The following is a 26366-nucleotide window of genomic DNA, read 5'->3' as shown; positions in this document are numbered from 1 at the left end:
GAGGTGTAATGAGAAAGTCTTGCAATTTCAAGTTGTATCACACTGGAAATAAAAACAAACAAAACCCCAAAACAAAACTAGGTTTAACTCATTCTTTAAAATCTACCCACAATATTTCCAAATAAGGAGTACACGTTATTCTTGATCTGTATATGTATTTTATATGTATAAAAAAAATCTTTTCTTGAGTCCTATTAGTCTTCAGAGCTTTTTAGACCAATGGAATTTAGATTCTGCAGGTAAAGAAATGCAGATACTTCTATAGTTAAAAACAATGCACTATTTGTTAAGGTTGATTCAGCTAAGGTTATGTTACATTTGTTTCGCTCTTTTGTTGAGTTCATATAATGGAATCTTGTACAATAACTAGCCAAGCATGAATAATGAAAATCAAACCATATTGTATCGTACAACTTGGCTTAAGTAAGTTTCACAAAAGATGGTTGCGGTTTGTTACCATCAATTTCCAATGTTTATTAAAGAACATTTATCAGTGCAAAACACTCTGCCATTTTAGATAGGTGAATATTACAATAGATTAAGGAGCACTAGTGAAATTTATGCCACTGTAGCTGTCATGAAATAAAATCAATGCAACCCAATCTAGTTGAATTAAAGTCAACTAAGTTCAAGTAGTTTTCATTTCATTTCCATTGGTTCCTGAACAGTCTTGGTGTTTGTTCTGGCTGCCAGTGACAGTAGCCATATTTCATGGTGTTCCTTTAGTGGTCTGTCCTCTAGTGATAAGCTATAATGGATCTGTCCGTAAGAACAGCTGTCTCGCCTTGTTTCAAAGAGCAGATGAAAAACAGCTTCTGGTCTCAAATACTGTATTAACCTTGACAATAATGAAGTGGGTAATTAACAGTTTTGGCCTAATATGACCTTGCGTTTATTGTTTTTTAAACTACTATACTTTATACACTAAGTATATATTATCTTTTCTTCTTCTAGATCATTTAAAAAAAGTCTTTGTGGATTTAAATTCTCTGTGACACACAGAGCAAATAAATATCCTTTTATAAAATGTCACCTTATAAACAGCCAATCTAAATTCAGATTTTGTTCCTAGCTTACTTCCCTTATTTTTATTAACATATAATGTGTGTAATAAAAACACAATCTGTGTATATCTGAAAATCAATTTTTCTTAGGAAAAGGGAACTACAGCAAATCTAGAGTTACATGCCATTAAAGGTAAATTAAGTAGACACAACTGAAGAGTTGACAATTTCTCTTCTCATGCTGCAAGATATCAAGTCTTTGAAGCCCTGTTCATGAAATTAAATTATATTCACAGGTGTAAGAATTTGATAGCACGGGGCACCTTGGGAAGAGGAAATATTTCCTTGTCACTTCACAAGAACAATATTGGTGTCTCATTGTTATCAACTGGGTAATTTATATTATCATTTGGAGTGGTGGATTTCACTAGTGCACATTTAATTCACCAGCTCCAGGCTATGATGTGTGCGATCAACACAAAATATAGTAAAGAGCAGGCGTATAAAACACAACAAATGTTGCATGTGGGGATGGTACATTGAAGCCTCCTGGAGGACAGATTGTGCTGAGTCAGTTAACACATTAGACAACACTGGACCACCTGTTTTTAACCAATACTGTAGTTGATCTCAGGGTCCAGTTTGTTGTTTACGTGTACAATGTAATCAGTAGCCACTCACACATGGCCTATGGATCGTCCCACAGTTCTTACTCCAGCCTAACTCTGTTTGCACCAAATCCTGCTACCCATCACTTCCATAGCTGTGGACAGGGCCGGCTCCAGCTTTTTTGCCGCCCCAAGCGGCGAAGCGAAAAAAAAAAGATAAAGCCGCGATCGGCGGCACTTCGGCAGCAGCTCTACCGTGCCGCTTCATTCTTCAGTGGCAATTCGAAGACTGAGGGACCCGCCGCCGAAGACCCGGATGGGCTGCCCCTTTTCATTGGCCGCCCCAAGCACCATGATAAAAACCCATCCATTGACTTCAGCGGGAGCAGAGTTTGGCCAGCACTGAGCTCTTTTGAAAATTCCACTTTGGGAGTGCAGAGAAGTAGTAGTTACACCCGGGACCACCGACAGGAGATTCAGGGCCAGATTCATGAAGATATGTAGGTGCCTAAAGATGCAGCTAGGCAGCTAGTGAGGCTTTTAAAAGCACCTAAACAGATGAGGTACCTATCCCACATTGATTTTAATGGGAGATAGGCACCTAACCTGCTAAGGTGCTTTTAAATTTCATAGGATCCTACGGCTCCTCACAAGTTGCACTAGTGGCTTTGCACTACATGTTGAGCAGAAGGACGGCAAAACTGAACCAACCCAATCCAGTTGTTTTATTTAAATAAAGAGACCAGTGGAAAAACAGTAGGATCCCTTTATAAGCATCTTCTGCATCCCACCCCCAAAATGAAACAGGAGGCACTGTGTGAAGAGTAGAAACTACATCTTGCTTAACAGAAAACTTCATTTTATTCTTCTCCTCCCTCATCTCCCCACCCCAATTCATTGCAATTTTACTTGCCATTCTCATCAGATTTAGCTAATTCTATTCTGGGACAGCTGCTGTTTAGGAATTTCCATGCCGAAAGGAGACACAGTTATACTAGAGAATCAGCATCAGCTCCTTAGCTAGCTGGCAGATGAGAAGCAACCAAGCATGAACCATCATTTCCCCCTGAAGACTGTGCAGTACATGTCACCTCAGTAATGGGTGCACTACCAGCCCTGACTCACTGTCACTGGTACAAGAAACATCTTTTACTCTGTCCACCCACTATCATTTGCCATATTATTTAAATGATGACAGATGCTAATAACTATGTAGCATACTGTTTCTTTATTGTATTGTGACAGAAGAGCCAATAGATACCTACAACGATAAGTCTTTGTGGAAAACACACTACACTTTTAGCTGCTAGGGTATGGTACAATAGACCAGAATACATAATGTTTGCAGTGTTGTCGCAGCTGTGTTGGTCCCAGTATATTGGAGAGACAAGGTGGGTGAGGTCATACCTTTTACCGGACCAGCCTCAGTTGGTGAAAGAGACAAGTTTTCAAACTGCACAGTACTCTTCCCAGACCCGAAGAGGAGCTCTACGTGACTCAAAAACTTGCCTCTCTAACCAACAGAAGCTGGTCCAGTAAAAAAGATTAGCTCACCCAACTTGTCCCCAGAACAAATATTATCAGTTAAGAGAAGCCTCAGTGCATTGGCATTCTTTGGAACTTCTTTATGAATGCTTGACTATGGGTCATGCCCTACCCACGTCAATCTAGTTTCATTACCATTATGCTTCAAGTTCTCAACTTGGATCATTATAACTGTGGTATATATGGGTTTCACTTGTGCTATCCAACTGTGTTGGATATGATAAGGGGGGATATGATAAAGATCTACAAAATCATGACCGGTGTGGAGAAAGTAAATAAGGAAGTGTCATATACTCCTTCTCGTAACACAAGAACTAGGGGTCACCAAATGAAATTAATAGGCGCAGATTTAAAACAAACAAAAGAAAGTATTTCTTCACACAATGCACAGTCAACTTGTAGAACTTTTGTTCAAAAAAGAACTAGATACGTTCATGGAGGATAGGTCCATCAATGGCTATTAGCCAGGATGGGCAGGGATGGTGTCCCTAGCCTCTATTTGCCAGAAGCTGGGAATGGGGGACAGGGGATGGATCACTTGATGATTACCTGTTCCGTTCATTCCCTCTGAACCACCTGGCATTGGTCACTATTGGAAGACAGGACACTGGGCTAGATGGACCTTTGGTCTGACCCAGTATGGCCATTCTTATGTTCTTATTTTACAGCTGTGCGGGCCTGATTCACCTCTGCATTTCTCCAGATCTAGGTCATTGTTATTTTGTTGCTTTCAATGGAATAATGTCAGAGTAAACCTGGAGAAACTTTGGTGAATCATGCTCATGCATCTATTCAATATTACAAGGACCAAGCACCGACTTTTTGTCTTTTTGATCATCAGTCCAAGATGGATGCCTGGCAATATTTCCTGTTCCTGAAATCATTTGTACTGACCTACCAGCTAAGCACTTTGCAAAAAGTTTTCCAACAGGATTCTGAAGCTGGTGTCTCACAAATACTACAGTTATGGCATGAGATAACCTCTGATCCCTCTCTGCTCAGTACATTTTGGTGGCTCTTTTCTATAGGGACAGAATTAAATGGGCCAGATCCTCAGCTTGTATCTCCAATCTGGCACACTGAGTTCTCTACTGCCACTAAATTAAGTGACTTCAATGGGAGCAGAGGGAGGACCTCGCAGTGTGTTTTTAACAAAACCCTCCTACATGTGTGTAACTTGGACACTGTCACATTGGATTAACCTAATATTGGCTGCAATGTAAAATAGGTCAGCAGCTAAGAGAATGATGGGACATTCTCATTTTAATTACAGAAAGTGTGACTAATGTAGAAATGAAGTTATTGAGTCTGGAAAAGTAACTGGTATTTGATGCACTGAAATAAATGTACATATAAACATCTGAGACAACATATAATATTATCAGTGACTTAACTCCAGTGCAAACGGTTTAAAATTCTTTAAAAGTTAAGTGATGGGGGACTATAAAAAAAGATGAACCAAAACTGCACTGTATAATTTGTCAACCTTTTCACAGCAGTTTTTAAAGTCAGTTGCCATAACAACAAGAGCAACATTTCATTATAATCACATTCGCTGATGATTCTTTTGACATTTTAAAACATAGTAACTTTGACAAAACGTTTGGTATTAAACTTCCAGTCAAGTGTCTACAGTTTAGTCACTTTTCTTTCTCGCTTTTCTTTTTTTAAAAATACACACATACAGTCATTAAATGGCACTTGAAAGATTCCCAAGGAAATATTAAATGTTAACAATATTTTTTTTTGGTTTGAAAAAAACATGTTACAGAAATTTTGAAAGCCGAGGGAAAACAGACAGAGCAATAATAATTAAACACAATGACTCTCAAAGTATAGCTTTGGATATGTACCTCATCAAAGCACTTCATTTCAATTAAGGCCAAAGTGCTGAGTTTCAACTTTAGCATTTCTATTATTAGTCTATATTATATTACATAACATAATAGTTGATACAAGAGAGTCAAAATGAAATGTTTTGGCTGCATTGGCACAAAAAGTTGTGATAATTTTTTGGTTGAAATATTTGACAAAACCAATACGTTGCCGCAAAAGTTTGGATTGAATCGGATTAGCATTTTACAATGGAAAACTGTTCCACTGGAACATTTTCTACCAGCTCTACATGAGTACCAACACCACACCTATAAAGTACCACCCCATACTGCCATTATTCTGTACGTGGCACATACCTGTACGCTATTGAAAGGTGTTGTTTTTAAGAATAGTTTAGACAGTTTCAAAAAGATTTATTGCGATTTTTCCTCCCCGGTCCGCCCAACTCCTGTGCATTTAGCCCTCCCCCTCAATCCTCCGCTGGGCTTCACCCCCCCCCCCCGCCCCTGGCCGTCCCCGTCGTGCCCACATGCTGCATCCGGACCCCTACTGACCCCCTCCCACTGTATCCAGACCACACCCCACTGAGCCCCCTGCATTCAAACCCCCACCCTGATGAGTCCTACCCACTATGCATCTGGACCACCCAGATGAGCTCCCCGCACCCGGACCTCCACCCCATTGAGTCCCAACCAGCTGCACCTGGACCCCCACCTGACCAATCCCCAGTCCCCCAGCAGCCAGACCCCCCTGCTCAGGCTTAACTACCTTCACCTGGACCTCCCTTCAGAGTCCCATTGCCCCTGCACCCAGAACCCCACAACGAGCCCCTGTGCATCCAGATCCCCCCTTCACCCAGACCCCCATTGAGCTGCCCAAATTACCCCACACAGAACCCTCTCACCCCACACCTGGATCCCCCCACACTGAGCCCCTCCACACCTGGATCCTGCCCACACCCGGTGAGGAGGGGGCCGGGCCCCACGGTGTTTCTGGGGCTCGCCCGGCCCTTGCGCGGTGTCAGGATCCAGTGCAGCTGCACTGTCGAGGCCCTGACCTAGGGAGGCTGCAGGGTGATCTTCCACTTCCGTGTAGCCAGTGGCCTGTGCTCCCTGCTGCCAGGCTGGAGTCTCCACATTTATTTATGGACAAATAAATGGTGCAGAATTTTAAAATAGTGTGCGCAGAATTTTTAATTTTTTTTTTGGGCGCAGAATTCCCTCAGAAGTAGACGTTGCATGGCATTATTCTGTATTTCATGGCTTTTGTGGGTTTGAGTTGGGTGTAATTTGTCCTTAGCAGCCTTCATTATTTTTAAATGACCGTTGTGGTATGTTTGTGCACGCGCACACACAATTAGCCAACGGAATTTACTCTGGTGCATATTAACCTGTAGGTGAGGAAGATGTTTTCAACACTGACATTTCAAACATTCCTTCAAAGCCTAAAATCAAAGAACTACAATATGAATATGTGACAAAACTAACTGTTAATCTCCAAAGTATTTTTTGATCTATCATTTGCTGATATTTTGCTTGCTGAATGTTTAATAAAATCAGAACTGGAGGAATTAGTGGGGGAGGGGTAATTCCACCTTTGCAGTGATGTTCCCTCTACCCTGCAGAAACCATTTGATTTTTGCTTCATGGGAACTGGGATCTCCCACTTGGATGGAGGTCAACAGCTCTCTGCAACAGCTTCTCTCCCTCAGCCTATTGGGATTTCTCACTTAAGTTAATGTAGACTGGGTTCACCGAGGTTGTTCTCCCTCTGTGACGTTGAACCTCTTAGCCAAAGAGGGAGAATCTGGGGGTTCCTCATGGGTGGTCCTGGCCTCCAGTGGCTCACCCAGGGTTGGGAGGCCCTGCAAACCTGCCACTTCTGCTAAGTGACAATCTCCATGCCTATAAACTCCACCCCAGTGAAGAATTCCAGACACATCTACGCTGCAATGAAAACCTGCTGCACTGAGTTCCAGATCCCAGATCAATGGACTTGGGCTTGCAGGAGTCAAAATTGCTGTGTAGACATTCAGGCTAAGGCTGGAGCTTGGCCTCTGAGGCCCAACCCCTCATGGGGTCTCAGAGCCCAGGCTCCAGCCCAAGACCAAACATCTATACTACAATTTTTAGACTCGCAGCTCAAGCCCTGTGAGCCCAAATTGGCTGACTCAGGCCAGCCCCAGGCCTTTTATTGAAGTGTAGATATAGCCCATGGATAGGTGTCTACACTGAACACTAAGCCCAAGGTCTGACCCTGGTTTCACTTAAGTCCCCCTTTGCTCCTCACACCAATCAGTCCAACTCAGGTCAGCACGCACAGAGGACCCAGGTCCTAGCACTCCGTGAGGGAGGTGGGTCAGAGCCCAAGTTCCGCTGTGACATGGCTCCAAGCCCTGTCATTTTGCAGTGTGGATGCAGGTCAAGCCACAGAAAGTCTGTGCAGTGGAGTATGGAGCAGAGCTGAGAGACCCAGGTCCAGCAACTGTAAACCCAGGATTACAATGCAGTTTGGATGCTCAAGTGCAGGCTTCGAAACCCCAAGTCCACAGAGCTGGGCTTAGAGGGCAGTGTAGACGTACCCTAAAAGCTAGATCTTTTGATCTGGCCAAGCTGTGGGCAGGTACAGGTGGAAGAGTGGCGTAGAGGTGGCTTTAAAGACACCATTATGCTTCTTCAATCCTGGGGCGAGCTGCGGATCAGCTGGATCCTGCTGTAAGGGTGACAGCCTTAAGAAAGGGCTGAACTGGGTTTGTAAATGGTGCATAGGTCTTGTGCAGGGCTTCTGCCGTGGAGTGCACCTCACCAAAGGTGGACAAACTGCCTGCATTGTTTCAGAAAGCAAGCTGCATGCTAAATTTATTTTCATTTAGATTTCCCCTCCCTGTACCACCTCATTCTGTAGTTGTTACTGTGTAGAACATACTGCCATTAGCATTGTGTTTTTGAGAAACAGATGCAACATGAGTGAACCTATTGGTAAGAATGTTTGATAACCTGGAAAAAGAAAAGAAAAACTGAGAACCCTTCCATAATAAAAGGATATTCACTGTTTTTAACTTTACCTTTTTCTTTGGTGTGTTTCATTTAAGTAGTTTTAGGGCACAATATAACAGGCCTTACTCACATAAAGCTCTGTTTTACTTTACTCAGACAAAATCCCATTAAGGAGTCAGGCCTACAGGATCAGGGACCAGATCCTCAGCTGGTGTAAATCAGTGTAGCTCTATTGTCTTTAGGGAGCTATTCCAGTTTACAACAGTTAAGGATCCCAGCCCAGCAATTTAGTCTTGCTTTCTATTGTTAATGTGCTAAAGACGGGATTTGTGAGAACTAACATGCTTCATTATAGTTACTTTGCACTAACCTACTACTGCAGATCTAGGAGCAGGAAATAAATCAAAGAATTACAATTCTGATATGATTTGCAATCCTTGAACAGTGTCCTAATCCAAGTCATCTGTGTTCTGTCATTTATAGTCTCTCTTTTATTACATGTGTTTAGATTCAGAAGTTACATACAACCATGCAAGAGATAAACTATTAAAAAGAGGTGGAACGGAGAGTAAATAAACATGGAGCCTGCTTCTCAATGGCCCGTTCTTTTTAGCCAATGAGGAATTACAGGGCATGATGCTGCAGCCCTTTTTCACACATACTCCCACTGGATTGCTGTGGGCTTGATTCAATGAAGTTGCACTGACATGAAACTGGAGTAGTGCGGTGGTTAATCACGGCGAGCAGTGCCTTGTCTGCACTGGAAAATTACACCTTAGAACATGTGTTCACTGACATAATGCTAAACAATGTGGACTCCCCACAGCTTTGCACCTTATGTAGTCACTAACACCAGTGCAAAGTGGCCATTGAACATTACTGTACAGCAGCATTTTACAGCCACTTTTCCCGGGTGTAAGTGACTACGCAAGGTGCAGGGCTAGAGAAAACCAGGCCCTCTCTGTAGACAGCCTGGTTTAACAATGTATCAGAAGCTCATCGTTAATGAGGTCTGGTTTAAAATAATCACTCTAAACTGTTCTTCAATGGAAAGTTGGTTTTCTGACTGAAATGAAATTTTTCCATGAAAACTGTCTGCTTTCCACAGAAAATTTAGATTTCTGTCACAAATTGAACACCCCAAAACAGAAAAATTTCAGTTAAAAAAAATGCCACCACAGTACCTCATGGGAGTTGTAGTTCAGTTGCCTCATGCTCATGTTCTCCTCTACTGACTGGTGTCCTCAGCCACACTTCATCTCCCAGGATGCACCACCTTCCCTCACTAAGAGAGGCGAGTGTGGTGGATCATGGGAGATGTAGACTGGCCAGGAAGTCCAACCTATAGAGGAGAATGAGAGCATGAGGCCACCAAACTATAAGTCCAATGGGGGGCTATGGTGACATTTAGGTTTTTGTGGGGTGGGAGGGTAGGGAGGGAGATATCTATTTCCAAACCAGCTCTATGCTTAACTATGACCCACTGTTACAACGTTAAGCAATGCTAAGTCATGTTTAACAGCCTGTTAGTTAACATATGCATTAACATGATATAATTTGGCAGTGTAGACAAGAGTTCAGATGGGGAGAATACAGGATGAATTTTTACAGCCTGAGACATACTGGAGGTCAGACTAGATGATCACAGCAGGACCTTCCGCTTTAAAAATCTGTGAGTCACAAGAGAATAAAGGGCTGTCAGATCGGCACCTATCATTTGTGAAGATCTAAAACAAAGAGCTATTTAGAAATTATTTAAATATTACAAAGTAAATATTTTAAATTTGTTCATGATGGGTTTGGGGAATATAGTGATGTGTTATGTTGGCCTTTCTGGAGAGCACAAATTAAACAGGCATCAAGAGTACAGGCTGTAAAAAGTAATTTTAATGAGCACCTACACTGTAAGCCTTCTTACTGGTTCATATGACATTTTTCAAAATGAGGTTCAAGCTATTCCGAAAACTTGCATATTAACATTTTTAAGCCTGTTCACCTGATTAATGAATCCCATTCTCTTCTTAAACTAATGAAAGATTTTAGGCTGCTGATTGACTGAATTTTCTGAAACACTTTGGAAAATGCGAGAGCTATGATCTTTTATGTTGCAAAAATCATTGCTTTTACGGACAACTTTGGCGGTGGGGAATTTCTTCAGGAGGACTCATGGGCTTGAGTCTGTTTCTTTACACTGCCCTCATCATGGTCCTCTCTCTGTTTTTAATTAAAATAAAAAAATTGACACTATGATAACATAAAAGTGAAGAAACAAATATATTATTGTTTTCTTTACAAAATGTACTATAGTGAAGTGCATTCATATCTGCACCAGCTGACACCTAACATGATAACCGCAAACCAACATTTTTGTTTTACTCCCCTGCTCCCACACAAAGTTTCCAAAGATGTTTTTGCTCTTAAAACTACACAACAGCTTTGTTTGTCACAATGACATTTTATAGAGCATTAGTCAACTCAGCAGATGAAATCCTGGCCCTGCAGAAGTCCAGGGAAGTTTTGTTCTTCAAATAATCCCTAAAAATCACAGAAGAGGACAACCTTTTTACTCTGCTATAATAGCAAGTATTAAATACAGGTATGTTGTCTCTTTACACAACAGAAAAAATGTGAAAAAACCCCCACATGGGCACAACTGGTTCCATGTTAACTATGCAATAATCATGTTTACTAATTATACACAAATGTGCCAGTCCTAGCTACACACATACTGCCACTTTGGTTGGTTTCTGGCCGCTTGTGGAACATAAAACAAAGTGAGCACCACTAGAGGGCTCACAGCCTGTTTAAAGGGTGTACTGCCCTATTTGTACACACTACGGCTGGCATCTACACTACACACCACTGGTGGCAGCATGTAGCATATGTGTAGCTATACGCCTCAGTGAAAAGCAGGCTGTGCCCACACTGCAGTTTGTAGCTACATGTTAGTGAAAAGCCGCAGCAGAGGGGAGACAGCGGGGAAAAGGCTTCAGCAGCTGCCCACTGCCAGAGCTTTTCACTGTGGTGAGAAAAGGCTCCAACAGCGGGGAGGTAGCAGGACAGCACACTGCTAAGAATAGCATTGTAGATGGAGAGGCACGGTTATGAGCAAGTAGAGAGCCATGTAGGGTGTATACTGGAGTACATTCCTACCCTCTTCATGTGTCTTTACTTGCCTAAGCAATGGCTCATGGTCTCCACTGCTATTTATACTCGCCCTGTTCTGTTCATTGTCTCTGGAGCATCTGGCTTGGGCCACTGTCAGAGAGAGAGGGGAAACTGGGCTAGATGGACGGACCACTAGACGCGATAAATCGATCCCCGATCGATTGATCACTACCCTAATTCCCAAAAATCTAATATTGGAAATGCAGAGTTAAGGACCCTCACAGCCGTTTTTAAATATTTAATGAAAATTGTGTGTATACACACATACCCCACCCACAGGGTATTAATATATTCACATGATTTTTAGTGGAATGTCTGAAAATATTACGGTCTTCCTAAATATCTCCTGTAACAGTTTTTTTTTTTTTTGGTTACTTCAGAGAATTTAGAGATTTTTACTAGCAAAATAAATGCCTGAAGTAAATTCATCAGAACAGTAAATCCAATAGTGGGATTATTATTTTTTTCTTATTCTGGGACACACACTACTCTTAGTTTTTGGAAGATGGTCATCGTAAGATGCAAAGCATCAGGAATAGCAGTGCCACAAATAAATAGTACTGTACATCTGTAAATGATTTCCAACTGAAATTTTGGTAACACAGTAGTAAAAATTATTAGGCAGAAATCTAAACAGATAAGTCTAATTTACAAGGCAGGAGATTCTATAGACATGAAGATCCATCTGCATTTGTGTTTTATTTACTTATTCTTTCATACAAAACCCAAAAGGTGGCTTCTGTTTGGTGAGCATTCTCTAAGGAAACAAAAGGTCAGTTTTTCAGAGAAATTTTGTCCACGTAACTTGTAGAAAGATGATACATAGTATCATAATATGATCTAATTTACATGAAGCTGCTGAAACACTTCTGGCATAATTTAGATTTGATTTGATTTGCTGGATTGAACCACTTTCAGTGGTATTCCATTATCAGCAGTAGATTGACCCTGACATCCTTAATAAATTAATCTGTCTGTCTGACAAGGTATCACACAACGTGCTGCTCCTTCTCCGTCCTGCACCACTTAGGACTGCAAAGAGAGTAACAAGAGAGATAGTGGACTTGCGACCGATATTGCTGCATAAAACACATAACTAAGATGTGCATAACTGCTTATGCTATGCTGATATCACCTATGATTCGTACAACAGCAGCGAGAAGCCCCAAGCAAAGATCATAGCCCCATTGTGCTAGATGGGCACTGTTTTAAATCAATTACTCTGCAGCTTTTTGAACTATGAACATTTTACTAGAGCTTTTACTGGAAATTTACGCTTCACACCCAGGGAATTATTAAATGTAAATTAGCACACAGACAGCAATTATTGTTTTGTTTGTACTAAAAAGCTATTTATTTCAGTAAAACTCATAAGCTTTTGCTATTCTTTTAATGGTGCAATCCTGATAGTTAATTAAAGCCCGTAGGATGTGATCTTTGCGATCAAAAACCTAAAGATTTTGCCCTTGCATCTCTCTCCCGCTTCAAAGATCTGTTTCAGAGATGAATCATCTCTGGCCTACAGTGTCCATACTATGGAATCAAGTTTTCCAATAGACAATTTATTCAACAGTCTCTATAAACTGTCCATGATCATTCTTTCCTAATACACAGGGCCCAGCTATTATAGTTAGAACTTGTGTTGGCGGAAGGACAATAAGAAAACAAACAAGGATGAATCAAATTTCTATAGCACACCAAAGCTTAAAGTCTAATCAAGTTAGCCTAAGAAACTAGAATAAATACATACACTTAAATGGTGAGCTCTTGCTCCAGAGGTGAATAAGCCTTGGAATAACTTTATTCTGTTCCTGATCCTGCTGGTCTTTGCATGCAGAGCTCTCATGGACTTCAGCATGTTATGACTACATGGAAACAGCATTATAACTGAAATTGTTTGCCACCCTTAACTACAGCAGGCACTATCAATTCCCCCGTTATTAGTGATACTAGGAACTAACAAAGAAGGTGCCTGACAAAGGAATGTATAAGAACACAGATGCAGAATCAGGTGCTTTTTGTTATTGTTTAAATGCAAAATGGATGCCCCAAAAGAGGTCTTCTATAAAATCACCCAAATGTGGAGCCCAACTGCAATACAAGTAGTTTGATATGGACAATTTCATAGCTCTCTGTAAAAGAGAATTTATAAGGATTATGAGTGAGGATAAAACGTATCACTGACAAATTCCCTCTGCAATGTCCAAGCAGATTTCTCACTAGCAGTGCATGTATGATTTTAAGACACACGGGTAGAGGTAGATGAATTTCTAAAGATTACTTGCTGCCACCTAGTGTTTGGCACTGACAACCTGCAATAAAGAGGAGATGGAAAGCTAAATTGTGCAACCTTTACTCGGATACATGAGTATTTCTCATCTGAGTAATCAGTCACCAACATGATGAAGGGTTGCCCAATCTAGCCCTGCAGTGAAGTTATTTAAAATCATGATGAAGTAAGCCATGTCTTGTGCTTTACTAATGACATTTATTGTGTTACAGTTAATATTTGTACCCAAAGGTGTAATCGGTATTATCTCATTTATGTTATTATGTCACCGTAGGACCTGATCCAGCAACTCCTTACCTACATGAATAGTCCCATTCAAATCAGGGGTACTATTTGCGTGAGTAGAGCTTACTCACATGAATAAGGGTTTTCAGGATCAGATACTTAGGCCTTAACCTTGCAATCACATAATCACATAAGAATATTCCCACTGACTTCAATGGGGCTACTCATGCATAAAGTTAAGTGTGTGCATAAGTGTTTTCAGGATTGGGGCCTTAGATTCCAAGATCCTCCAAGAGCCTCATCACCTCTAGTCACTTGTAAAGAGCCAGGCGCAGGCAGTAGTTATCCAAGTATAATATCTATCTGACGGAAGGGTTAAAATGTGAAATGTTCAGTTTTAAATATCCGCAGCACTGAAGTTATGAGTGGAGCCCCACCCGGATATAGAAATGTGGATCCGCATCCGCCAGAATCAACGTGCATCTGACCTGCTGTCCACTAGCCATCTTTTATGTGTATCCACACCCACAGCAGCAAGCTGTCTCACAAGGGCTAGCGATGGGGGAAGGCGGGAAGGGAGTGGAGATGAGCAAGTGGCAGGGGGGCTCTTGAAGGGAAAAGGCAGTGCCAGGGCAGAGACTGGGGGTAAAGGGCAGCATGGGGGCAGGGTCTTGAGGAGAAGAGGTGGTGTGGTGGCTGGGGAGAAGGGGCATTGCATCATGAGCGCAGGAAGGGTGGGGGACTAGGGTCCCGCCCACTCCAATTTCCGTGGTTGGGGGCGGGCCCAGCTGCCTAGGAACCAGGGGGCCGGGAGCATGGCCAGTGCTGCCGGGCTGGGCATGGTGGGGACACTGGCGCTGCCCGAGGGGCCTAAGCTGCTGGACCGGAAGCGGCGCAACGAGCAGGTGCTGGACAACCCTGACTCCGGCCTGCCACCCAGCCCCAACCACTGGCTGCTGGCAGCCGGCCCCAAGCGTGCTGTGCCCCTGGGGCTGCCCGAGCCAGACGCTGTGGGCCAGGCACTGCTGGTGAGTAGAGCCCTGCGTGGTTGTATCTGCACCCGATCCACTATCTGCAAAAATGGTCCCTGGATATGAAGTGGATATCCAGGGATTTGCAGGGCTCTAGTTATGAGATGTTTAAGATACTGTACTAGTCAATATTGCTATTTAACACAAAATCAATCACTTACCCTGGAAGTTCATTCTCAAATCTGTACATTATTGTCCCAACACAAACTATTCACAGGAGTAAATTTATGGACCTGCATGTTCACAAAATTGGGTCCAAGATGCATAGAGAGAGAAATTATGCAATTGCAGATTTGCAAGATAATTGTGATCTGGTCCCTTATTCTTAAGGGTTTGTAATCCTTCTGCATTTTGTCTTCAGATCTTTAATAACTAATATAATTTGTCAACACCAGCAATACAGTTACCTGTTACCAGGCCCTAGCCCATGGCAGTCAGGGATGTTCAAGAACCTGGGGTGAAATCCTGGCCCCGTTGAAGTCAATAGGAGTTTTGCCATAGACTTCTATGGGGCCAGGATTTCATTCCTTGCACGGAATTTCACTGCAGTCTGCACAGGTTAAATGGGCCAGAAAAATAAGCATTCCTAGTGATTCAACAGCCCAAGGATCAGTCTTCCTGCTTTGGTACACTCTTCTTGAGTTAGAGGGACAGGATCAACTTAAAAGCCACTTTTCTGTTTAAACATTTAGTACCTACTGTAGTGACAAACACCACCTAAAACACCCTCTCTCTCTTCTGTACAGTCAGTTTGGCCCTGATGCTGCTCTGAGAACCAATAATACAGATCCTGGTGTCTGTGCGGCATTTCACAGACTTTAAATGGACTCTCCACACATACACCAGTGCACCTTAGTGGATCACAATGCAGGGAAGGTACCTTAGACAGGCAGTTTCTCCCTTGCTGTATAAACACCAACATCAGAATTATTTTAAAGGAATTAAGAACATGGGCATTATTTAAAGGGTACTGAATATTCAAATGGAATGTTCCCAAATGAGTCAATTAAAATTGACAGTGTTCTATTAACACTTTTACCACCTACATTCACACTAATTCCATTCAGCATGCCTCAAACCAACCCTCTAGATCAACATCCTTGTTTATAAGCGTGTTCATATGGATTATAGTAGATGTATCAAACATACCAATCCAATCATGGAAAATATACTGGTCTTTGAAATGTGAATTTCTCACTCAGTTAGTTTTGTTCATGCACCGACAGGTTTCCTGTGAGACTGCTAAACTGGAGAATAAGCTCTGTTCACTCTCCTATCAAGTTAATGCCAACGTAAAACACATTCTTGCACACTAGGTGGCGGATTTGTATTATTCTTGCAGAGGCAGAAGACTGAAGATAAAGGAAGTAATACCAGGCCTTAAATGTGTAGCAAAGCAAGTCATTCCCCCTTCTCCCCCCCCCCAGTGAAACGTTATCCCTGCAGAAGAAAAAGTGTCTCCCTGAATGCTTTATAGTAATTTAGTAATTAAAACTAGCAACACGTATCAATAAACATTCCTATTCTATACTCAATTAAATTTACAATGGGACCATATCAGACAGGGGACACAAATCCTGACCATGGTTACATGGAGCTGTAAATAACAGGCTTGCTGATCCCAGTAGAACAGGCTCATGGTGGAGTTGCTCCATAGGTGAGGGATGAGATGCTCTTTGGTGTGGGAGGTGGGTTTATGTTGAAATGTAAATGAGATACCTATCGCCAATATGGCCCTCTGTGTCCCCTGCTGCTCTTCCTTCCCCACGCTGCAGACCTGCTCCAACCCCACACAGAGGTGTCATGAAGTAGAGAGGGGCACCTGGCCCTGTGTGTGTGTGTTGGGCAAGGTGGAGGGAGATAACACTAGGAATCACAGATGGGAATGTTTGCCCAGGCCTCTCTCCCAGCTGAAAGTTCCATTTCAAAACTGCCAGCCAGGAGCACCATCTTAGTGTGTGTAGTCCATTTAAGGCTATTTGCTACACTATTCCCAAGGAGCAAATGTGCAGTCCCTCTAGCCTTCCTCTCTAAAGGTCTGGGTAGGTAGAGGCCAGAGGTGACTTTTCAGCAGCTGTGCTTTGCCTACACAGCGACTCTTGTGGAGATAGGAAACCTCTCAGGATTCATGTAGTATTCTACAGCTGCAGAGCATGGTCAGGCCATCTAGCTTCAGCCAAGCTCCATGCTGCAGCAGGAGTAAAATCAGTTGGCTGGGTATATTTGCAGACAACTAATTCAGTGTAAAGTCTTGATATTTTTAGCTTATTGTTTATAAAGTATATTGAACAAATACTGCACTATGAAGCCTCTTAGGTCAAATACACTGTTTATTCATCTGGGTTGTTTTGGCTGGGGGTGGAGAGGAGGAGTTTGAATGCAGAAAGCAGCATGGGAGTAAAAAACATGATCGCTAGGGGGAAGCTGAAAAGAACCGACAGCGGCTGGCCCCAGGGGCCCCCCCAGCAGCAGCCGGTGTAGCGGGCCCTGGGGCCAGCTGCTTGGGCTGCCCTGGGGTCAGCCGCACCGGCCGCTGCAGAAGTCACAGAGGTTCTGGCAGGGCCGGTGCTACCATTAAGGCAAACTAGGCGGTTGCCTAGGGCACCAAGATTTGGGGGCACCAAAAAGCGGTGCCCCCAATTTTTTTTTTACAGCCTTCCGACGCCCCTTCCCCAAGAGCGCGGTCGCCGTTCCACTTCTCCCGCCTCCTAGGCTTGCAGCGCCAATCAGCTGTTTGGCACCGCAAGCCTGGGAGGGGAGGAGAATTAGAGCGGGGGCGGTGTGCTCGGGGAGGAGGCAGAGCAGAGGTGAGCTGGGATGGGGAGCTGCCGCACGGCTCCCCGGGCCGGGGGGGGGTGGGGAGCTGCCGCGGGGGTGCCTCTGGGCGGAGGGGGGGGGGCGGTGAGCTGCCGCAGGGCTGGGGGGGGGGGGGCGCAAGGTAGAAGTTTCGCCTAGGGCGCGAAACTTCCTTGCACTGGCCCTGGGTTCCGGAAAGTCATGGAATCCGTGACAGACTTGCAGCCTTATGCATGAGTCACCTCCTGCTATTTAGAATAAAGCTGGCTTTCCTCAGAAGATTATATAGAAATTCTAACAGCCTAAGTGCCGGTAACAGGTCTGATTGTGAAATTGCCTTAAAAGGCTGGTCGAATGCACGAAGCCACACTGCAAGGTCTATGCAAGGACTTACCACAGCTGCAGTCCCTGAACTCACAGGAATTGCACACCTGGCACATGGAAGGGCCGGGCCGGGCCTCCTAGCCAAAGTATTGCACTTGGAGCTTGTGTTGAATTACCCCATTGTCCTTTACAAAGTCCCTACTCTCCAGGAAAGTTTCCACTGCTAGATCTAACTTCTGCATCCTGTCAGAAATTTTGATTTCTGTACTTATTCACAAGTGAATTTTTCCTTCTGATGGGGACCCGGGAAGCATAGGTTTCAGAATTCATATAACTTCTGACATACACATCAGTCTACTGCTATCTGGGTCATCTGTACTGACCAAATATTTGAATGATTGTGCTAAGCTTGAGCACGGGAATTCCATTATTCCTGACCACATGTTTGAAATGAATGAATTTTGAAGTACTCACAGTGAATTCAGTTTGAATTCCAGCTATTTTATTGGCATAAGATCAGCCATACTGGGTCAGACCAATGGTCCAGTTAGCCCAGTATCCTGTCTTCTGACAGTGGCCAATGCCAGATGCTTCAAAGGGAATGAACGGAACAGGGCAATCATCAAGTGCTCCATTCACGGTCATCTAGCCCTCCCATCTGGCAGCCAGAGGCTTAGGAACGCCCAGGGCATGGGGTTGCATCCCTGACCAATTTGGCTAATAGCCATTGATGGACCTATCCTCTGTGAATTTACCTAATTCTTTTTTTAATCCAGTTATAGTTTTGGCTTTCACAACATCCCCTGGCAGCAAATTCCACAGGTTGACCATGCGTTGTGTGAAGTAGTACTTCCTTTGTGTTTGTTTTAAACCTGCTGCCTGTTAGTTTCATTAGGTGACTCCTGGTTTTGGTGTTATGTGAAGGGGTAAATAAAACGTCCTTAGTAATTTTCTCCACACCATTTGTGATTTGATAGATCTCTATCATATTCCCCCCTTAGTTGTCTCTTTTCCAAACTGAATACTCCCAGTCTTTTTAATCTCTCCTCATATGAAAGCTGTTCCATACCCCTAAGCATTTTTGTTGCCCTTCTCTGTACCTTTTAGGGTGACCAGATGGCAAGTGTGAAAAACTGGGACGGGGGAGAGGGGTAATAGGCGTCTATATAAGAAAAAGCCCCAAATATCGGGACTGTCCCTATAAAATCGGGACATCTGGTCACCCTAGCACCTTTCCCATTTCTAATATATCTTTTTAGAGATGGGGCAACCAGAACTGCACACAGTATTCAAGATATGAGTGTACCATGGATTTATACAATGGAAGTGTGATATTTGCTGTCTTATTATTGATCTCTTTCCCAATGGTTCCTAACATTGTTAGCTTTTTTGAAAACATCCGCTTAATGTGCAGCACTAGTCAGCAAACTATCCACAATGACTACAAGGTCTTTTTCTTGAGTGGTAGCAGCTAATTTAGATCCCATCATTGTGTATGTATAGTTGGGATGATGTTTACCCATAGGCATTTCTCATCAACACTGAATTTAATCTGTCATTTTGTTACCCAGTCACGCACTATTGTGAGATCCCTTTGTAACGCTTTGCAATCTCCTTTGGATGTAACTATCTTGAGTATTTTCTATTGTCCACAAACTTTGCCTCCTCACTGTTTACCCCCTTTTATTCCAGATCATGTATGAATATGTTGAACAGCACTGGTCCCAGTAGAGCTCCCCGGGGGACACTGGTATTTACCTCTCTCCATTCTGAAAACTGACCATTTATTCCTGCCCTTTGTTTCCTGTCCTTTAACCAGTTACTGATCCATGAGGGGACCTTCCCTCTTATCCTATGACTGCTCAGTTTGCTTAAGAGCCTTTGGTGAGGGACCGCGTCAAAGGCTTTTTGAAAATCCAAGTACACTTGACAAGCTATTGAAGTGTTCCCAAAGTATAAAAAAAAAGCACAGAACCTTCAGGTCTCTACCAGATATAGATACAATACATCAGGCATCTACTTGGAATGGAGCTTCACAGGATGTATGGGGTTTTATCTCCTGTGCCCATTTGTCATTGTTGCTCAGATTCAGGTAGGTGGCACCTTGCTACAAAGAGTGACGGCTATCCCTGCTGTCTATTTGCTTTCCCAACTCAGCTCCTTATGTAACAGGGCTTGATCCAAAGCCCATTGAAGCCAATGAGAGTCTTTCCCTTACTTGATTAGGCTTTGGATTAGGCTCAAAGCAAACAATCAATTCTGTCTCAGGAAGCATCAACAAACCATCACTTAAGTTCTGATTGCAGAATCTACATTACTTTCTAGCTCCCGGGGAATAACCATTAGCAATATACTTTTTGCATTACAAACTAGGCACATTCGATACAAAAGTAATTAAAGAGAGAATAAATGTAGAAACCCACAATGCCTTTATTACCATATCACCTTTGTGACCTAAAACAACACTTCACAAATTTTAAAGGGGCTTTTTAGCCCAGCATCATTTTGTGATTCAGAACTGGTTAAAGGAGAAAGTAGTTGAGGACCTTGAGGTGAATGGCAATTGGGACAAATTACAACATGGGTTTACGAAAGGCAGATCGTGCCAAACCAACTTGATCTCCTTCTTTGAGAAAGTAACAGACCTTCTAGATAAAGGAAATGCGGTGGATCTAATTTACCTCAATTTTAGTAAAGCGTTTGATACTGTGCCGCACGAGGAATTATTGGTTAAATTAGAAAAGATGGGGATCGATATGAAAATCCAGAGGTGGATAAAGAACTGGTTAAAGGGGAGACTGCAGCGGGTAGTACTGAAAGGTGAACTGTCGGGTTGGAGGGAGGTCACCAGTGGGGTTCCTCAAGGTTCGGTTTTGGGTCCGATTTTATTTAATCTATTCATTACTGACCTCGGAACCGAATGTAGGAGTGGGCTGATAAAGCTTGCGGATGACACAAAGTTGGGAGGTATTGCCAATTCGGAGAAGGATCGGGATATTCTGCAGGGAGACTTGGATGACCTTGTAAATTGGAGTAACAATAATAGGATGAGATTTAATAGTGAGAAGTGTAAGGTGATGCATTTAGGGATGACTAACAAGAATTTTAGTTATAAGTTAGGGACGCATAGGTTGGAAGTGACGGAGGAGGAGAAGGATCTCGGAGTCCTGGTTGATCGCAGGATGACTATGAGTCGGCAATGTGACGTGGCTGTGAAAAAAGCGAATGCGATCTTGGGATGCGTTAGGCGAGGTATTTCTAGTAGGGACAGGGAGGTGCTGCTTCCGTTATACAAGGCGCTGGTGAGACCTCATTTGGAGTACTGTGTGCAGTTCTGGTCTCCTATGTTTAAAAAGGATGAACTCAAACTGGAACGGGTACAGAGAAGGGCCACTAGGATGATCCGAGGAATGGAAAACCTTTCCTATGAAAGGAGACTCGAGGAGCTTGGTTTGTTTAGCTTAACCAAAAGAAGGCTGAGGGGGGATATGATTGCTCTCTTTAAATATATCAAAGGGATTAATACCAAGGAGGGAGAGGAATTATTTCAGCTTAGTAGTAATGTGGACACAAGAACGAATGGATATAAACTGGCCGTGGGGAAGTTTAGGCTTGAAATTAGACGAAGGTTTCTGACCGTCAGAGGGGTGAAATTTTGGAACAGCCTTCCGAGGGAAACGGTGGGGGCGAAAGACCTCTCTGGCTTCAAGAGTAGGCTTGATAAGTTTATGGAGGGAATGGTTTGATGGGATAACGTGATTTTAGTCAATTAGGCATTAACGTGCCATCGCGGGTAAAATGAGGGTCCGGCTGTAGAATCTTGCCTGTATGCTCGGGGTTCTACTGATCGCCATATTTGGGGTCGGGAAGGAATTTTCCTCCAGGGTAGATTGGCAGAGGCCCTGGAGGTTTTTCGCCTTCCTCCGCAGCATAGGGCAGGGGTCGCAGGCTGGAATATTCTGTTGTGGGTGGGTCAGCTTTTGTGGCCTGCATCATGCGGGAGGTCAGACTAGATGACCATATTGGTCCCTTCTGACCTTAAAGTCTATGAGTCTATGAGTCTACATTATATTGTGGGCACGTTTCCACGAAAATAGAAAAAACATATTAGTTAAAATGTGCTAATTGTAGTGTAGACAAGGGATAAACTTTTCAGAAGTCCCTCAGTGATTTAGGAGCCGAAGTCCCATTGTCAAAAGTGACCTAGAATCCTCCATCTCATTGAAAGTATAGGTTCCTAAGTGACTAAGACTCCGATCTACAAAGGTATTTAGGTACCTAACTCCCCCTGAAATCAATGGGAATTAGGCACCTTTGGGGATCTGTGCCAAAGTCAATTTTGAAAATGGGACTTAAATTTTCAGAAGTACCTTACTTAAGTCCTCAAATAGATTGTCTGGGGGGTGGGGGGTGGAATATGGTGATAAGATCTTGTGCAGTAATTATATTGTTGAGGAGGTGGGAGGAGGGGAGAGAAAGAGAAAAAAAAGTGGATAACCACCAGGTAACATGAAAGCAAGTCCACTGTGCATAGAACTCCTGCAGTATACAATGGGAGTTTATCCACAGCCCCATTGCCAGATTGGACCCTATATGATTTCCAGGACTAATAAAAACAACTACTTCATAAATACAAGGAGAGACAAGATAGTGTCGGTCTATTAAAATAATTGCAAATGGTTCTCACCGTCCCAATGGCATCAGGTTTTGTCTTTGTACACTGTCTCACAACTCTTCACCTAGTCAGAGAGAGCTCAATCCTGCAGACACTTATGCACATATGTGCCTATGGCTTCAAAGGGACCAGTCACATGAGCAAAGCTGCTCACATGTGGAAGTCTTTGGCTGGCTTGGACCCATAATTAAGACGGGCTATGCAGAGCTGACAAATCCAATACATTTTAAAAGATTTTAAGCCTAAAGACGGATCATCCCAAAGAAATCCATAAAATGGACGAGATTGCAGCAAAATAGTAATCTGATTTTTCCTCTATATAACATCTTTGTTAATTTATGGCCAAATACCCACTGGATCATATATATGGCGCATCCTGTGGAATGCGATTGTCCTTATTCTTATGCACATCTAGCAGGCAAATGCCTTTCTGCTCTTTCCATTACTCCAGTGCTTCTTTTACACAACAGCAAGCTATTTTAATCACACCAGAAATCCTTCTTTGCTTTTCAACAATCCAGACCACGCAGGTAGAGAGCACATTACACAGCAGTTGGCAGTAAACCTGATTTTGGCAAGGAGGATTAACAAATACAAATGAATGATTTGTACTCTCAGAATTGATATTTTTTCATGGATGGAAAGAAGCCGATAAGAATTTTAAGTCACAGAACTTCTCTTCTAGGATAGTGGTAGAGTAAGAGTAAGAAAGAAAGAGCAGCATGTGTGAATATGAGAGAGAGAAAACACATGCGTGCACATGTCGGGTGTGTGATACTGTAGAGCCAACTGAACATGCATTTATCATGCCCCTTTGACTGTCTCACCTGCACTCTGCCCATCTTCCCCGAGCTTAGTCTAGAATGTCTAAATTCTAAAGGATCTTCACACAGCTGCCCTAATATTTTTTTTTTTTAAATCTTCCTTCCCCAAGTGTGGTGCTTCTCTCCACATTACCCTTGCCTAAGGCCCAAAATGGACAATAACTCCAGTGCCAGGTTTAAGATCTGATATCTTGCAGCCCTGCAGGGCTAGAAATGGGAGCTCTATACAATTGGAAAAGGGACTTGCAGTTGTCCACTCTGAGGGCATGTCTACACTTACCTCCGGAGCGATCAATCACACAGGGGTCGATTTATCGTGTCTAGTGAAGACGCGATAAATCGACCGCCGAGCGCTCTCCCATCGACTCCGGTACTCCACCAGAGCGAGAGGCGCAGGCGGAGTCGACGGGGGAGCGGCAGCAGTCGACTTACCGCAATGAAGACACTGCGGTAAGTAGATCTAAGTACGTCGACTTCAGCTACATTATTCATGTAGTTGAAGTTGCATAACTTAGATCGATCCCCCGCGCCCCCATGTAGGCCAGGCCTGACACGTGACACTGTCACGTAACCCTGGACAGTGCCAATGTATTGCCCATTGGAGGTATGACATTTTTATGCATGTAAAATCTATTTTAGGTCATTTTTATATTTGTTTTTAAAAATACATTTGCTAGAGTATTCTCTCTCCCTCGAAGTATTTAATAGTTGATTTGGGGTATAGCTCTCCACTAACACTTTATATGCTGCATGTCTCAGATTAAACTCTTTGGGATGTGGATAATATCTTCCTTTTGGGTTAGACAGCGTCTAGCATGCTATGGCTTGGATCCCGATTGTGTGCTACCCCAATACTATTAGTATTTGTAATAATGATAATACAAATACAATATACACATCAATCCTGGTTATACTGGAGTCAATGGCAGAGCTCCAATTGACTTAAAAGGTCCAGGATTTAATCTCATGGCTACAGTGGGGATGAAAGGAAAGGAAACTGGCTGATTTACAGTGCAATAAATGACGGCCCAGTTTCTGAACTTGGTTGCTGTACCTGCACTGATCCGCGACAAAGTCTGTGGGACTCCAGGCAGGCCCAGCATTCCATCTGTACCCTATTAATAGCAGGTCCTGGGCCAACAAATATGCATTTGGTGATGAAGAAATAGAACCCTCAGTCCTTCTGGAGAACATGTACCAACATTACTCCTGTAAAACTGCCAAGAGCTGGAACCTGCATGAAAAGCTCAAAGACAATAGGAAACCCAGACCCTGTACACTACCTTCATGGGAGCAAGCTGGATGGGTGTGATACATGAAGGGTCCACCATAGGCTTCGGCCTGTTTGCGGTGTCCGCTAGCAAGCTGTGCCACTGTTGAGGTAGTCCTGTAAATTTTTGTTCTCTGTGATCAAATCCAGTGTGAACCCGGTGCTCAAAATTTGACGGTCCAGAAATTTCAAGCCTTTTCTTTTTCTTTCCAAACATGGTGGAAAAACCTGAGGGGAAGGGGAGGTATGGGAGAACAGAAACAAGAAGTAATTTATCTTGACATTGTCTCAACTTTTTAATCTGTCATCATTACCTGCGGAGTATAAAACGGATGTTAAGTTTTACTGATTCAAAATTTCCAATTCTGCCTCATTTACTCACATGGAGTAGTGCTTTACTCTGCACATAATCCCACCGGGATCTATTGGAGGTCTGATGATTTAGTTGGGGATTGGTCCTGCTTTGAGCAGAGGGTTGGACTAGATGACCTCCTGAGTCCCTTCCAACCCTGATATTCTATGATTTGGCCCCAGTTATTGTAGTATCTGAACGCCTCATAGTCCTTTCTGTATTTATCCTCAAAGTGATTAGCTATGTCATGATAATGATGATACCTAATACGGAACAGAAGTAAATAGAAGAACTTGCATCTCAGAACTATAGGCCAGATGCTCATCAGGCTTAAATCTTGGCAGGAGGACTGTTTTCACCAGCCGAGCATCAGGTCCTAATACATCCATACTTAGATTGCATCCTGCTGAAGTTAGAAGAGGGTTCGTTGCTTGTTCGCCATTTCAGTAATGCCAGACAAGCAGAGATCCTGCTTCCGATTCCAGCCACCCTTCAGCGTCTTCGCCTATACTAGCAAAATCTGCACTCATGCAGTGCAGCTCGCCTTTTGGAGAGAAATGATCTCCTGCGAAAAGAGAATATCGAGGGCCTGACGGTGCCGTTTAGACACAGCCCATAGCAAACGAGAGAGTGGAGCTGCACAGCCCTTGGGGGAGCCCAGGAAACATCAGGCACACTGAGGCTGAGCACCTGCTCCCACGTCCCTTTGCAGGAGCAGCTTGCTGTCTCCTGCACGGCTGGCTAGCATGTGAGGGGGGGATTCAGCCAACTTTCTGATTTGCAGAGGGGTGCTCGACCCTTGCTCTGCCCAAGGCCCCACCCCCCACTCCACCCCTTCCCCCAAGGCCCCACCTCAGCTGCATGGTGAAGCTGGCTGTTTCCGTGACCACTGGAGCGTTTGCTTTGAAGAGCACGCCGTTGGGTCATCTTGTTTACCTGCTGCACAGTGACAGGACTGGGTTCATTATCGTTCTCCAACAATCTCCAGTGCCCTTGGATGGGAGTTCGATCTAGCCCTGTGTATCTCCAGTGAGGGCGATTTTACAGCTACCCCGGACAACTGGTTCCAGGGTTTGTTCTGATAATGCCTTTTGGGATATTTAACATTTTTTTTTTTTGCTGCTATGATTTAATCCTCAAGAGACTGACTAATCATTCCCGGGGCTAGATTACCCCTAACCCTTTGTGGCTCTGGCCACGGCGAGCAGGGGCAGCAGGTGAGCAGAGGCTGCTTGCCCAGTACTTGCAAGGGGTGGCCAGAGAGGGTCAAGGAGTGGGCGGCCCGATGCACAGGGGAAAGATGGATAAACTGCACCCTGTAAAGGGCTGAAGTAATTTACTCCAGATCCCGCAGCAAGGGAGGTGCAGCGGTCACAAGTCTCACCCAGGCTACTGCCAGGGCAGGACAGCTTCCACACCACC

The 26366-nt window shown here is 43.5% G+C and overlaps 1 protein-coding gene across 1 annotated transcript in view; it reads right to left on the bottom strand.

Moving 5' to 3' along the window:
• The window catches only part of PAK5 (p21 (RAC1) activated kinase 5), a 90420-nt gene that overhangs the window by 46972 nt on the left and 17082 nt on the right, over positions 1-26366 (bottom strand). Inside the window, exon 3 of the mRNA XM_065400816.1 lies at positions 24606-24820. Within this exon, the coding sequence (XP_065256888.1) occupies positions 24606-24820 (215 nt within the window). The remainder of the gene's footprint in view (positions 1-24605; positions 24821-26366) is intronic.

This window comes from Emys orbicularis, chromosome 3, assembly GCF_028017835.1.
Source record: "Emys orbicularis isolate rEmyOrb1 chromosome 3, rEmyOrb1.hap1, whole genome shotgun sequence".
In the NCBI taxonomy this organism is placed as follows: Eukaryota; Metazoa; Chordata; order Testudines; family Emydidae; genus Emys; species Emys orbicularis.
This window is presented reverse-complemented; position numbering and strand designations above follow the sequence as displayed.